Source organism: Xiphophorus hellerii, chromosome 15, assembly GCF_003331165.1.
Source record: "Xiphophorus hellerii strain 12219 chromosome 15, Xiphophorus_hellerii-4.1, whole genome shotgun sequence".
NCBI lineage: Eukaryota > Metazoa > Chordata > Actinopteri > Cyprinodontiformes > Poeciliidae > Xiphophorus > Xiphophorus hellerii.
In genome coordinates, this window is record NC_045686.1 from 10,541,847 (window position 1) to 10,557,843 (window position 15,997).

Below are 15,997 nucleotides of genomic sequence, written 5' to 3' on the forward strand. Positions count from 1 at the left end.
TTTTTGCGAATGTATTACATCTGTCAACACTGAATTCACATTGTACAATATGCAGTTTATTGTGAAGAGTGAGGGAGAAGAGAGCAATGCAAAAAAAAGATGAGCTGGAACCCAAATGAGGACATCAACGCAACACTGAATTAACTTAACTTTGCTGAAGAATAAAAATATCAAACAGACTTTGCAATACTAAGACCTAAATAATGAATCATTTCATTGACAAATGTAGCCTGCTCCAATTCTGTTCGGGGAGCTCAGAACAGATTTTCAAAGAATAAAGAGACTTGTCTAAGAAGATGTCGACACTGGCCAGGAGAGTCAAATATTTCATCTGTGACATTTAAAAATTTTAATACATACACATTTTCTAAACAATCTAGGTCAAATCAGATACTTGTTATTGAAAGGTTAGTTCACTAAACTGAACGAAAGCTATTAAATGGACTAGTACAGAACCACAAAATGATACCCAGTGCAACCAATTTAAAGACCAAGGAATACAGCAGAAAGGTCAAGGAGAAGGTTTGGAGAAGCTCGAAGCAGGGTTATATTGTAAAACAATATCCATATAGATTTGGACATCTTGGGCAGCACTGTTCAGTTGTCAGCTCGTTTGATAATGTGGAGTATGGGACAGGAAGATTTGAGAGAGTATGTGAAAACTGCAAATCTACCCAGACATGCCTGTCCACCTAAAGCGAAAGGCTGACAAGAAGAGCTTTAATCAGAGAAACAGCTGTAGAGATCCACAGCTCAGCTGGAAGAATCTATTGAAAACTATCAGCGTTGTACTCCACAAATCCGGTCTTTTGGTAGGTGTGGAAAGAAGAAACCCAGTCGTACGAGAATAAAGTCATACTATTATGAGAATAAAGTCAGAATAACATAAGTAGGGCTCTAACGATTCCTCAAGTGATTTGAGTACCTCAATTATTAAAATTCCTTGAGGCAAATTATCTGTCTCAAAGCTTCGTTAAATTATGTTATATTTAGAGCACCATGTTTTCTGTCCGGGTGATTATTTGTGTTACACAACACTCTCTCGCTTCCATCTACGAGTTGTTGAAGAATGCTAACTGTTAGCAGCATAACATCTGATTTTCAAGTTCAGTCCTGGACACAAGAGTTATGAATGCCTGGGCAAAGTGAGAGTTCATCTATTACACTGACTGATGAATACGTAAACTAAATCTGGAGTATTAGACATTTGTTTTGTTAGGTACCCTTTTCAAATAAAAATATTACCAAATTTTTTATTCGATTACTCTATTAATCATCAGAATTATCAATAGATACTCGATTACCAAAATAATTGTTTACAACAGCCCAAATACAGGTCATAATATTTCGAGAATAAAGTCATAACAAGAAGTTAAAATATTACTTGACGAACAGAAGGCTGCATGTATTTAAACTTGCTAGATTAATAATGTCCTGGGAGTAGTTAGACATGTTTAGCTTTGACAACTGTTTGACATTTTGAGGTTTTATGTCAGAAAGATGAACCAAGTGAAATTGCATGTACAATAATCTGTCAGGAGGCAGTGAAAGCAAGAGCAGTGTCAATGGACTTCTACGGGTTATAAGTACAAAGACAAGAAGGCATGCAGCCACTGATTGATCTGTGCAGACAGAATGAGAGACAGCATATTGAGAGGAGACACTAACGTAAAAACAGTGTGTAGTCTTACTTCTGGGTCATCCATCAGATAAATGTGGACTGTCTTTTTCATCTATGTTTTTTGCAAGTCCATCCGAGTTCTCTAATGGACTCTGGGCTCCATGAAGAGCAGGCTTGACAAAAGTTCACATTCATTAATCATTACCTGCCACTTGGCGCTGGAACCTCTATCATCTCGGTTCATATCGCCACATCCAACTCTCTCAGACTGAAAACCCCATTATTTCTCAGCAAAGTCTTCTGTACAGCATTTTTGTTCATCTCTACAGGCATAAAGTCTCATGCATTGGTATTATTCTACCTTAGGTGACTATTTATGATGGACCTGACCATGGGATAGAACTCTAGAAATACTGCAAAAAGATTAGCCAGCTGAATATATATATATATATATTTTTTTAACCCCTCCAGGGGGTCTTTTTGTGGGCTCTAGAGTCCCTTTTCATGAAGTAGGCTGACAGGAAAGGGGGAAGGAGAGAGGGGAAGACATGCGGTAAACGTCGACGGGTCCGGGAGTCGAACCCGCGACAGCCGCGTCGAGGACTTGAGGCCTCCAAATGTGGGTCGCGCTAACCCCTACGCCACCACGGCACGCCCAGCCAGCTGAATATTAATCGAAAATTGATGTCAAACAAAAGACTGTATATAATTACGTTTCAATGCACAGAAACTCCTATGAAATCTACTATACACTTTTTCAAAATTATCACAGCAAGGGATTTTTGCTCATTTCTGATGGCATCTAGGGGACAGGAGAAAGGGTCAAGCTGATGTAAAACCTGAGTCAACTCTCAGCACATCCTTTTCCTGTACATAAACATTTACTGGGACTTGTGCATGTCTGAGACCCAAGTCAACAGAAAGCAAAAACAGGCTTATCAATATTACCATACCATTTATTTTTTTACAGGTAATTTGGAACCAGTTCACACTGGTTACAATTTAAGACAAAAGCCCAGCTTCTTTCAAATGGTACAGTCTAGATTTCTTTGGGGAAGTAGCCAGGAAAATTTATCTCTCCCTAGTTAAAAAAGAAAACTGATAAATGAAGAGTGATTAATAATTTTCCTTCAAACTTCATCCAAAAGTTCCTCGCAGACAATAAAGCTATGGGGTAAAAGAATAACTCAGGAAAACCCATTAGGAGGCCTTGGGCGGCAAAACAAAATAGATTTGTTTTCAGACAACTCTGCAATAAGAAGAGACAGCTTTGAAAATAATGTACAGTTTCATTAGTTTTGCTCTGTTAGCAGCTAAGAAAAAAAACAATAAAATTCATCAGGCAGGTGTGATCAGATCAGGGTGAAGCAGCTCTGTGCAGCATTAGCACAATAATGACTGCAGGTGTACTTATTCACAGCTCAGCTCAACTAGCAATCAAAATATTAACACCTTTTTCAATGTATTCAATTTAACTCTGCAGAACTCCCTGCCATCTCCCTTTCTAATGCCCAATTTCTCCCCAATTCATTCTGAATGTGGGGAGGACATGTATGTGCATTTTCATTGTGCATTCGGGGCCCTTTGATGTGCCATCCTTTGTAATTTCTGCCAAATTCGACAAGCGAGTAAGGAGGTTGTACTACGTCTCATTACAGTCCAGAAAACGGCTACGTCATTGTTCTGCCAACAAAACAATATGTTAATCCGGCTAAGGCGTGAATATCTGGGAGATTAATTAGGGATAAAACGATTTTCTCAGAGGGACGAAAACAAAAAACGACTACTGTGTAAACAACAAAGAATTGTGGTGCCACAGACCCCAGATAAACAAAATGCTCACTTATCCTGCGCTGTTGAGACGTTCATTATTTGCAGTTAGTCACCATCTGCATAAATACATTTCACATGCAGAACACAGTCATACAAAAGCAAACCCTGCAACACCCACACAGAAGAGGCTGTAATCCAACACACAATAAAAAGGTTCAAAAACATTTTCTTTTGTGCGTTTTCCTTATTATAGCTTCTAATTAAAATTTTGTGTTGCTGGGATTCTGGCCACTGATGTGTGTTTGTCATCAACAATACCTTTGTGTGAGTCGCCTTCTTAATCCCTGGCAGCAAATAAAAGCTCATTTGCAACTCGAATAAACTGAAACTAAATATAGTAGCTTTTTAAAAGTCAATATGACATTTTTCAGTGAGATGGGAGACGATGCTCTTTGATACTGCTTCAAAACTGGTGTATTATTTTTGATATAAAAAACATTCTGATGCCTGATGTAAATAAAAGAAGACATTCAGAGCAGCTGTGGAAGCCTTCACAAAAGATAATATAGTTAAATATGGGCAGAAATGAAAGCAGTGAAACAATTCTAACGCTTAATTTTTGTCACACAAATAACAGTCTGACAGCTGGAGTTGCTTTACAAACAGCTTGATGGAAAACAAAACTTAACATTAAATACACCATTGAAATTTGAAACATTTAGCAGGAAAGCTAAACAGATTCGTCTTATCAAGCCACCACACTTTATCCATCATCAGGAACTATAAAAAGTTCCTCTGTGTGAAAATCTACATTCCTTTGCTCTTTCTACAATGCCTACACCAAACAAATCAAATAGGCTGAAGTCGAGCACCGAATCCTATCTGATCAAGCGATCTAAGTCATGCTAAAATAGTTTGACAATCTCAATGTCTTGCATTTAATGTTGTAGCTGTGTGAGAGTCGTGTTCCTGGTTTTAGATTGAGTCTATTTATTTGATCATTTATCAAATTATTCTCTCTGTCAGATAAGGAAAATGTCATGTATATTTGGCAAAAATTGCTAAACTTTAATGTCGAAGTCAAAAGAAAATCAGTCGTTGATGATTTAGTTAGACTGTTTACTTAAGAGGCAGATCAGAAATCGGCTGTTAAAGGATTACTAGGCAATAAATTGTCCCAGAAATTATTGCAATAAGCAATATTGTCATCTTGAGACCATTTTCAAGTAACATAGTGATAATGACATAATAATGCAAGTGCCCTGTCAAATATCAAGCTATAATTTCAAAAGAACAATTAACACTGGAACTGGAAGACATTTTAAAAATTAAAAAATTGAAATAAATCTAACCAAAACCATAAATATAATCGATTATAAACAAAATTGCCATTTAAAAAAATCTCATAAGGCCCAGACAGGTAAAACAATTAAAACTACCAGTTAGGATTTTAAATCATCATGTAATTGATTTATTGTTTATTGCAACAGACTTATGTGTTGCACTTCTTGAACATGTCAGATTTAAATAGGGTCATTAGGATATTACTGCAGAACTTGCCGTATTGTTAGCCATCTGATCTCGCATCTAATTTGAAAAGATTCAGGCCAAAATCTCATGAAGAGGTTCCTGCAGCTGCCATTAGGGTGGACTTCTACTATTTATACATGTTCTTTAACAATAATATTCTGTTTGGTTTTCCAGACATTGCATTAGTAAGAAAGATTATGTTTTTTAAATACCGTTATATGAAACCTTAAAATTTAAAGCTTATCAAAGCTTCCCACCCTGCTTAGTCTCCTGAAGTACAGCTAGTGTCCAGTCTGCATTTTCAAACCATCTGCTTTGAATGCTTTTACCGTACATGTCATTCTAAAACCAAAAAGATTCACAGATGCATTGACAAACCCACACCATACACACACACACACACACACACACGCCCCCACTCAAAAGAACCTCTGCAGACTGGTTGCAATCTCAAGCCAGCACAGACAGAAGCAAGGCCAGGTAGGGTTCCTCAGACACCTGCTGTCCGACACAACCAGAGCATGACAAACACATTGATGCCTCAATAGATTCGCAAAACCAAATCGGTCTTCCCTGTCACTTTGGAGTAAACAAGAGAATGACCTTACAAGGAATTCAGACAGCATTTCAGATCAAATCCATTCAAGTGCATCTAGTTGTAAAGTCGTTTCTCTTTGCCAGCTCCGGTGCCTCCTTGCTCAGATGCAAACTAACAATGGCATGCTTTAAATGCCTGGAACAAGCCAATTAGTGGTAGATCAAAAGCGAACTAGGTTTCATCTTTAATCAAAGCCAGCATAAGAAATAACCAAATTCCATTTTGATTTACTGAAAATGTAACATTATTGCTTTTGATCAGAGTCAGAAAATTCTGTGAATTAAATTCTTGGTTTATATCAGAAACAAGTGAACCTGAAAACTGAAGGATTGCTGCAGGGTGTGTACTCTGAGGAGGATTAGTTTGGATTAGACCTGATAGAAACAGGAACTCAGTAGGGACTCAGGATGTCATTATTTCTGCAGGCCCAGGGAATGCTCTCTCTCCAAGGCAAGGACTGCTGCCACTTTCTCGTTGCTGGCACCAGATTCTGCTACAAATAGTCCGCCGCCTTGAATGGAGCATGCTGATGTACCAATATTCACTGAGATCATAACAGTGAGGAGTGCATGACACAATCCAGGATGCATTTTCTAAATGAAAAGGGAAAGTTTTTAAACCAAAAATTTTTTGTCAATAAGGAGAAATTTAAAAGAATAAAAAGTTCACCTCACACTGAAATGTTTAGAGCAAAATGTTAAAAAAAAGACAATCCTGTTCAGCAAGAATCTAGTTTCGAGTGTCTTTTATGAGTAATCAAACGCAACAGAAGCCGACGCTAACAGGCCAGCGTTTCAAACCTCGAAAAAGAGATGGAAAAGAATAGTTTATACCCATTCAGCTCCGTCTGGCACTGAGACTGTGTCCTTAAGAAATATAAAGAGAAGTACAAGTATTGATGTGTACTTCTTAGAATAAAGCATAAAAATCAGGCTTTGTGATCAAAACAAAAATTTTTGTTGATATCTTTTCAATTCAACTAAACTCCATCTGTAAAAACTGTAAATACAATAAAATTAAAATAAAATCATCACACTATATTGAAAGTGCCTTTCAATGTGCCTTATTTCACAAATTTTGCAAAATTGGTTATAAATGATCACAAGGACCTTATGAAATAAAAGTATCAGAGAGAAGAATGTCACAAAACAGCACAAAATAAAAAGTCATAAAATAAAAGGGGAATAACCAGAATAAAGGGTATATTGAGGAAAAAATGTTGTTTCTTCAAAATTGATGGAAAGAATGATCAAGAAAACTCAGAAGGACGTAGAGACCACTCCAACCTCAAACTGGGGCTACCAGAACCAGAAAGTCCAGGGGATGTCTTTTTCTCTTCTCTTTTTTTTTTTTGGTGTTGAGTCGCACTATTGAAATGCCAAACCCACAGTGAAACATGGCGGCGACAATAATGCTCTGGGTTTTATTTTTCTATGCTTATGCAACCAGATTTATGCAGTTTATTCCATTTGAGGAAACCTTCTCTTGGCTATGTCTCAAAAACCAAAGTTTAAACTGTACCGTTTCATTTTACCCAATAAAGAGCCTGGATTTTTGGATAGTTTTGGATGGTAAAATATTCAGAAAGATGCCACTGAATTATTTATCAATGGAGTGAAATAAAATTCTAAACTTCTCTCAAAATAATAAAAAAATTCATCTGCAAATTTGCCATCACCACATTTCTCATCTGACTTGTTGACTTTAAATTCCAACACAGCTTTCCTTAAAAAGAACTGCAGTGTGTCAACTTAATTCTGTCATTACAACAATTTCAAAAATTCAATTCAAAACGTTGTTTATCACCAGTGTGCTTGGATTACCTGTCATTTGAATGCAATTTCCCTTGGTAAAATACCTACTCACAAAGATATTCATTTCAGGGATGCATTACCCAAATTGCACCAATAATGCTCACAAAAACATAAGAAAAAAGGAAAATGTAAAAGTGATGAGTAATCACTTCGTCATAGCGAAATTTGCTATTTCAGCTCCTCCTAATTAGCCTCTTCCCATCACCTTGATTTGATTAGCCTGCCATTTTCCACCTGCTCTGTTGCAAAGAGCTCTTCTCAGAAATCTGCAGCCAGCTGTGCTGTGAATACATGTGCTTATTCATCCACTAAGTGACAAGAAGGATGTAAATCTCAAACCAGCCATACATGAACATTTTCTCATGCAGTGTTACCCATCAGCACTTCACACACATTCCTTTTCAGCTCAGTTTTGGCTTTGCACTGATCTTCACTTGAAGTATTTACAGTTTGAAAACTGAGTAAACATTTCTTTCAGTTGTGTAAACTTGTTTAAAGATTACCCTTTACAATAAACAGACGTTATCTGGTGGTCAGAATAGTAGTCTAGTGCTGAATTATTTGCTTGAACACAAAGTCGATTGCAGAGCTCTGCTGGGAATCAGTGAACTATGATTCACGCCCTTGTTCTCCAGTCAACAGCTTTGATATATGAAACTGCCTAATAAATATGCCATGTATTGCAGTTACAAGGCATGACTGGAATTTATGGTAGAGAAAAGAGGATCAAACTCAAAAGGTCCAAAATAAATCAGGACTGAATTTCCCATTAACAAATCGTTTTCCAATTAATGTAAAGAGCGGCACTACATCAAACTGAAATGTGTTTAAAAGTGTGTAAATCACTAACAGGATGAGCGTTCGCTGCACTAATTTGTGGAAAATTGATAGCTAATATTACAAATGTGTAGAAAATGTAATCTTTGTTATTCATCTGTCATTCATACAAGACAAAGGCAAGCTCAAAAATAACTTGGCAGCAACAAAAATTTATTAATCCTAACCTCCAGACAAAGAATATTGTTATTGCATTTCAGACTGTGCATCATTTATATTTCATAAGTTTGACATTTTATCCGGTCTTACCATATAAAAAATAATGTTGGGGAAATACTGTAGGTTGTGAACTTCAGATTGATTGGTTTATGTTCACAAACATTATTTCAATTATGGACAGTTGAAACTAAAAATGTAAATTTCTGAATGTGAAGACATTTAATAAATCTAAGACTCATTCTTTCACTATTGTTGAAGTACAGTCTGATTTAACTTCAGACTGTGAAGGAAATAAAGTGTTTGCGTCTTTTTATTCAATGTATGCAAACTTTAGATTCAACTGCGAATCAAATTTAATTTATTTATAATTGTCAATGCAATTACAATCAAATCTTTTTTTTTAGATTTCGTTAATATATTTATCGCGAGAGCTGTTATACAGAGGGAAAAAATTTCTTATAGAGACATCTTTGTTATAAGTGACGTGAGAGTTGGCTTTTCTTGTGAGGCTCACAGTGAGTGATTCAAGAGGATGATGGGCCACACAAAAGCTAGATTGGGTAATCGAAGTGTCAGGTCCTTGAAGGAAAGATTTGACAGTTGGCAGGTGGTACAATTTCTAAAACCAAAAGCACATCAGTGAAACCACTGAAGTTGTTTTGGCCTTTGGTTCTTTTCCAGATGGGGACAGCGACAACAGGTAAAGAGCTGCAATCAGTTAGGGAGTGCAGAAAGGGCAGTCCTCGTGGGAAAAGTGCGATAGGTGATCTCTGAGATAAACAAAGTCCACTTTTTGTTTATGTGCTTGAGATAAATCCAGTCGAATTTGTTTTTTCCTGACAAGTGACCTTTTTCACTCCTATGATGTTTGTTCTGCCAATATTTTCTCTCTCCCAACTTGCCAGCTATTGATGGGTTTGGTGGAGAGTCTATTGATCAGATTTGAGAGAGACTATCGATTAGAAATGCATCATGTCACATTCTGATCAACTCTTTTTTTCTAAGAGCAGAAGATACCACAGGGGAACTTTTTGTTCTATGAGATTTGGGTAAGAAACTTAAAATTAAAGTCATTTTCACATTAGTTAAGGTGTAAAAAACCAAAATTTCTGAGAACAAGAAAAGTTAGAAAGTTAGAATGCATCAAGTTTCTTGTCTAAGGATCAATTCTGCAAGTAAAATGCAGTTTCTGAATGATAAAAAAGTGTGCACTCTTTTTTTTAAAAACAGACTATTCTTTAAAATCAGCATGGCTGTGCATGTGTATGTTTGATTTCAGATGATTAGAGATGTCGATAATAGTATTAAAACTTGACTAATCTCTGTTCTGTATGCGTCAAGATGGTAATTGGATCAAATTAATCTCAGTGAAATATCAGGTCTGTTTGACCAAGAAAGCTCATTTAGCTGCAGATAATTAGGACTGCTTCCGCATCACTTTAGAAATTTAAAGACTGCGCTAAACTTTTTCTCTAACCATTTGTCTGTCATGCTGCTTCCTCTATTTGCAGTCCTAAAAATATTTACCCCAACTTTTACTGTCTTTTTTTCCAAACTTTTAGAACATATGAAGTCTCCATCACGTTCTTTAAACATTTTGCAATTTCAGTCATTGTTATTGAATAAGGTTTACAGAAAAACTACTCACTGAACTTGAGACAAGTCAGAGGAAAATGTAAAACTGCTGTTCGAGCCCTTAAATACTACAGATTCCTCAGCTATTAAGAGGTTTATCCTTTTAGCTAAGCTTTCTCACATTGAAAAAATTATTGAAAATCTGGTAGATCAGTATTTGATACTACAGATCATTCAGAGTTAGCATATTAGGTAAAATTAGTATATCAGATTAGTTGCATTATTCTTAAGTATTTCTTAAAAACAGAACTTCCAATGATTTCTGGTAAATCTTAAGGATGGAGTATTTCATGTTTGCGTTCTTGGCCCCCATTTTATTTGTGACTTATTTGATTCTGTTATATCATTTTGTTTAGGGATATCGCCCATTGCTCAGGTTATTAGCTTCATATTACATTTAACCCTTAAATTCTTTGAATCCTTGATTTATTATTTGTACAAATAAAGCACATCATTCAACATTTGTGGCCAACTTTTAATAGGTGACTTATTGGTTTGGATGGATGGGAAAAAAATGTTAGTAAACCTAAGCCATGATTGCAATTTTGTTCACTTGACTAAACTTCATTGATCACCTACAGCTAATTCAAAATGCAGCTAGTATTTCAAGGATATAGAGATGTACTCTATTCCTACATTTTGTTCTATCAACTCGATAAACTTGCTCAATAAGAAACTAAAAACTTTTATAATAGCTTTACTATATAAAGTCAAATTTCATTATTTTTCTTATCTAAATTCACTTGTCATTATATCTTAAAGGCTTCCTAAGTACTTTTTGATAAAACAAAAGTCAGTTGCTTATGCACACACAAGCTTTTGAAATTTATCAAAACTTTGAATACTTCAGCGAAGGTCAGCATCCAAAGCCTGCAGCCCATTCAGAGTGGCCCATAGAAAAATATGGGGAGGGTGTGTGTGCAAACAGGCTGATAAGTAAACAGGCTCTCAGTTCAACAGCTGCTATTGTTGCTGAAAAATCACAAATAATAAAAATGAAGGCCCAATATGCCAGAAGTCACACACGCCTGTGCACCCCCGTAGACAATAAGCTGCATACACAAATTCACTGCATCTCATTTTCTTTCCTTATGACACATGCACACCCCTACACACACAGGCCCAAGCAGTGTTTATGAGCAGATGCTGGCTGACAGGCTTGAATTCATGCAGGAAAAAATGCGAGTCAACACTCCTGGCTCTTGTCGACAGTGCTGAATCTCCTCAACCTAATATAATCTCTGAGTGTATGTACGCTGACAGGGGAAAATGTGGATTTTGAGGTAAAATTTTCCTCATTTACAATCATCTGCAGGCCATGTTCATGTAAGTAGCCTCTTGTAATGTAAATGAATACAGTAACGCAAAACTGGAACTAAGATGATACAATGAATTTGAAAAAATTTGCAATACAGTACAGTGAATGTCTGATGTAGCTGAGAGCTACAATAAAACTTGAGAGAGAGAGTCTGTCCAGGGACTGATTTTAAATTTAAGAATATGCAAAAATAATAATAATAATAATAAAATGTTCCTCACGTTTAGATGGAAAAAATACTTTATACTCTCATGATTACACAAAAATGTATATAGTGCATCAACCAGAGTGATTAAAAGAAGAGTTGGAAGAGTAGGAGGAGGAAAGGGAAAAGTGAAGTTGTTCACCTTTTAAATTGCTCCCTGTAGAAGAGAAAGGCTTCATTTCTCTGCCTAATTATTCCTGAAGCCCTGACCCAGAATCATCTCGCCTTTATTTAATCCTCAAATCACTAGAAACTGACTTCAGTTCAGTTAAAAGTGAGAGGGTAAAACTGGGAGGTTATTATAAAGTTTTAGATAATTAACCATCAGCACCAAGCACTGGCATACTATTGTGGATGTTTGATATTTTAGGCAGAAATCCTAATGAGACTGTTGTGTAGGACATACATATTTCATAGACGCACAGCCATGTGTATTGCCAAATATTGCAAATCAGCTTACAGCAGATTGTTTTACCACAGAGGCAGCAGGTTCATTGTAAAAATAATTTGAATTCCCTGCAGCTGAATCTTCCACATTATACATTATGATTGTTGTTTTTCAAATAATGATTTGATTATTTTCATATTTTGTTAAATATCAATACGATGTCATCCACCCGGTCATTGGGGATAAGAAATGGGGGTTACACATAGGACATGTGCCCTCTGTCCCCTGCACTTCTTACGACTGCGACAGTTAAGCCGTTTATATCATACGGTAGCATGTTTTTGCACCCTAAGGTCACTATTATGAGCATACAAATGCCAATGCCTGTGTTATACCTGTGGATTCCTGGGAGACATGCTGCTAAGAAGTGATGCACATTATGTGATGCACATAATGTCAGAATTATGTTCAGCAAATCAGTCAGATCTAGCAAAATAAAAAAAAGTGCAATTTTTTCCCCCCCAAAATAAACCTTGGAAGTTGAATAATGCTATTGCATGCAGATGTTAGATAAGGGCAACTAGCTAACGAATCATTTTAAGCAAATGAACAAGAACACAAATGTTACAGTCCTTATAGTTAGCTAATACTAGTACTACACTTAATTCTCTGATTTCTGTACATCAAGTTGTGGGCAATTGTGTCAACTCAGCAAAAACTGGCAGCTGAAACTTTATATTTTGTTAGTATATAGTTCAAAGAACTATATACGGTGCTGCTGCACTGTGGCTGGCAGTGATTGTATGTTTTTAGCCACTGAGGAGAGATGCAATATAATGTGAGATGACAGTAAATCTTTCAATAGAGTATCTCCCTCATTTCTGAGATGATTGTTAAGCTTCTGCTCTCAGGTTTCCACCTTGAAATTTCTACCCAGAATATTCCGGTACGTTTCTGCATGCATCCTTCCACAAATTATGTGAAGACAGTCCCAAAAGACAGCTCCCACACCTCCAAACTTCACACTTAGTATAGTGTTCTGATTGTGATGTGCAGAGTCATTTCCCCTCTAAAACAAAGACAACCTAAGAGTTTTCTCAGTATTTCGCTGGCTTGTCCAAATTTTCTGCACCAAACTTTAAATGTGCTTTAGCATTTTCTTTTGTGCATTCTTTGTGTATTGTTTAAGGGGAAAACTGCATCAAATAATTCAAAAATTTTCCAGAGCTCATTAATTAAGAAGTAGTCTGATAAATCTTGACAGATCTTGTGAAAACTGACGGGTTTTGACTGGTTTACAGTGAAAAGCTTCTTCCACTTGTTGATGAATACTTTTTCTAAACTGTTAGGACAGGATTGCCTTCCACGCAATTACACAAAATATGGTTTATAGAGTCATTTACATTTCATCACTTACTGACTTCTATACATTTCATGTTCACTAGTATAAATACTTCAGGAAAGCTGTATGCAAAACTATTTCTGTTGCATGTTTTTAAGCAGAAAAAAGCAAGAGATCCCGATTGACAAGATGATCAACAAGAATGTAGTGGTCTGTATTGAATGTTGCACTTGTATGTAGAGGAGGAAAAGAGAAACTGAAATTCTATTCTGGTCCATATTTTGGTCTATTTTAGTGAGCCTTGAGTGTCAGAGCTGTTGTTTTCAGTACAGAAATTTGCTGCTTACTCCCAGCAGCCTTTCAGTCATACTGCTAACATAGTACCCATCAGTCTATGCAAGTTTGAGCTTTTTGTCTCTTCACTATTCCAACATCATTTTATTATTTCCTTTCTTTGTGTTTCAGCCTTGATCCTCACTTTCTCTTTCTATCTCTATCCCCTCCTGCACCAGAAACTCATTCATCAAAGCCGACAGTGGTTGTTGGTATCTTGTTATTCCTGCTGCCCCTCCAGCTTATTTTATTTGATGTAGATTTATAAAGCCTGATAGACTGAATGCTGAAATAGTCCAGAAAATATAACTCATCTGTTGTATACAATTTCTTTTTCCCACTTTCACCCTCACCATCATCCAACAAATGTCAAATATATGCTTTTGAGGTCATGAAAATGGAAACCTGAGGTCAGAGACTCTTCTAGCACACATGATAGCAGTTTTCACGATGTATATTTTCTCTCAATTTTAGGTTTGCAACAGTAAAAGAAAATGAAGACAAATAAGAAAACTTTACAGTGATGCACAAACCTTGTGTTAGTCTATTCTGTAAAATATGAAAATGCATTGAAGTTTCTGGTGGAAACAGGACAAAATGTGAGGTTAAACAAAATATGTCTGCATAATCGTATGATAAAAACCACTGCAACATGACTTTGGACAATAATTGTGTCTAAAAATTCCAATCAAGGGAGAAAAACCAATTTGCAATTAAATTTTTCGGTTAAATCCAATTCACTCAAGCAGAAACCCTCACTTTAAAAGTTTTCTCTTCCTCCCAAATACTGGATGAGTATTAGTATAGTCATGAAGAAACTGAAACAATTTAGATTCAACTTCCTCCTTTTTTTTTTTTGCTGACGTTTGGGGCTTCCTGCTGTCAAGCACTTAAGCTGAGGCACAAAATGTGGCATAAAAATAAAGTAAACCTGCTAAAAAAACAAAAAATAGGGATTTCTTTTGCCTCCGAAGAACAAATTCCAGTCTGTGACCCCTCATCTTGTCAACTAGCAGTGCTGCCATAGCTGCATTTTTTTCAGCAGAGAGCTGGTAATATTTACACAAACTTGCTGAACAAGCTATAAATCTGACTTAATTTTATCTGCTTAAATTTAGAATCAACATAAAATGTAACTCTCATTAAAAGAGTAGAAACAGGTTTCTACTTTTACATAGGTAAAACAACTAGAAATTATTCAATAATTTGACCTCAACATGTTACATAATCTAAACTACAATCCAGTAGAATGTGTTTAAGATAGCAGGTTAATTTTCTAACCTTGTTGCAACAAACTTTACCAATTTCTGCAGGGAAAACAGTACAAGATACAACTCTTATTTTCACAGTGAGTACATTGTTCAGGGTCAAATAATAAACTGTCTCAGTAGAGGACTAAAAAAAAAAACATGAGCTGAATCTCAGGCTGTGTAACAATCTTCCATAAGAGCAAAATTGGTATTGACATTGAAAAGAGGGACATTGTCCTAAAAGACCAACATCCAGCCGGATTTTCTCCATCCTAAAAATTAATGAGCCAGGCTCTCATCCACCAAGACCAAAGGTGGCTCAGCTCATGTTTTATTTATCATCTGAACCTAAATCTTTTAAGATAATTAATCACCTGCCTTGTAAATCTGCATGTGCAAATAGTGTTTTATGACTCAAGTTGATGTGAAGGCCACATGGGAATCAATGGAAGTCACTGTATCGCTCTCATTAGCAAAGAAAAACAATAAAGGTGATACTGACTTTAGAGGCTGATGAAACATTACAGAACAGCAACACCATGTTGAAGAGGTGAGGTCATCTTGTTCCTCACCCTTTTATGATATACATTTTGCTTACAAGGAATAATTATGTCTAAAAGCACACAGATTCAAGAAATATGAGTCAGGATGATGACTGAGATCATATGCATTGTAGATGAATGTTTTTTCTACACATCCCTTGTCTCAGCAAATGCACCTTTCAGATAAATGTTACCTTAGAAAACTCTCAAAGAGGTAACAGGCCAAAAAAAAAGAGAGAAAATCAAAGCCTGAGTCCAAACCACCACTTTTATAATTCAATATACAGCTCTGGAAAAAAAACTTAGGAGACCACTTAAAATGATCAGTTTCTCTTATTTTACTTTTTACAGTTATATGTTTGAGTAAAATGAACATTGTTCTTTTATTCTGTAAACTATTGACAACATGTCTGAAATCCAGTCTGGTTTTCGTGCTCACCACAGCACAGAGACCGCCCTCATAAAAGTGTTCAATGACATCCATATAAATACGGACTGTGGCAGAACCACAGTGCTGGTTCTGTTGGATCTCAGTGCAGCTTTTGACACTGTTGACCATGACATATTACTGAATCGACTGGAGAGTTGGGTCGGACTCTCCGGTCCAGTGCTTAACTGGTTTGAATCCTACATAAAGAACAGGGATTTCTTT

At 36.3% G+C, this 15,997-nt stretch overlaps 1 protein-coding gene across 3 annotated transcripts in view; it reads right to left on the reverse strand.

Annotated features, from left to right (window-relative positions):
- LOC116733796 (regulator of G-protein signaling 6-like) overlaps positions 1 to 15,997 on the reverse strand; it is an 84,535-nt gene that overhangs the window by 58,867 nt on the left and 9,671 nt on the right. Inside the window, exon 1 of one of the 3 annotated variants that reach the window (XM_032584640.1) lies at positions 1,692 to 1,771. The exons of the other annotated variants lie outside the window; for them this stretch is intronic. Coding sequence (XP_032440531.1) covers positions 1,692 to 1,733 — 42 coding nt within the window. The 5' untranslated portion in view covers positions 1,734 to 1,771. Of the gene's footprint in view, positions 1 to 1,691; positions 1,772 to 15,997 lie in introns of those variants that run through there. 3 annotated transcript variants of the gene reach the window in all.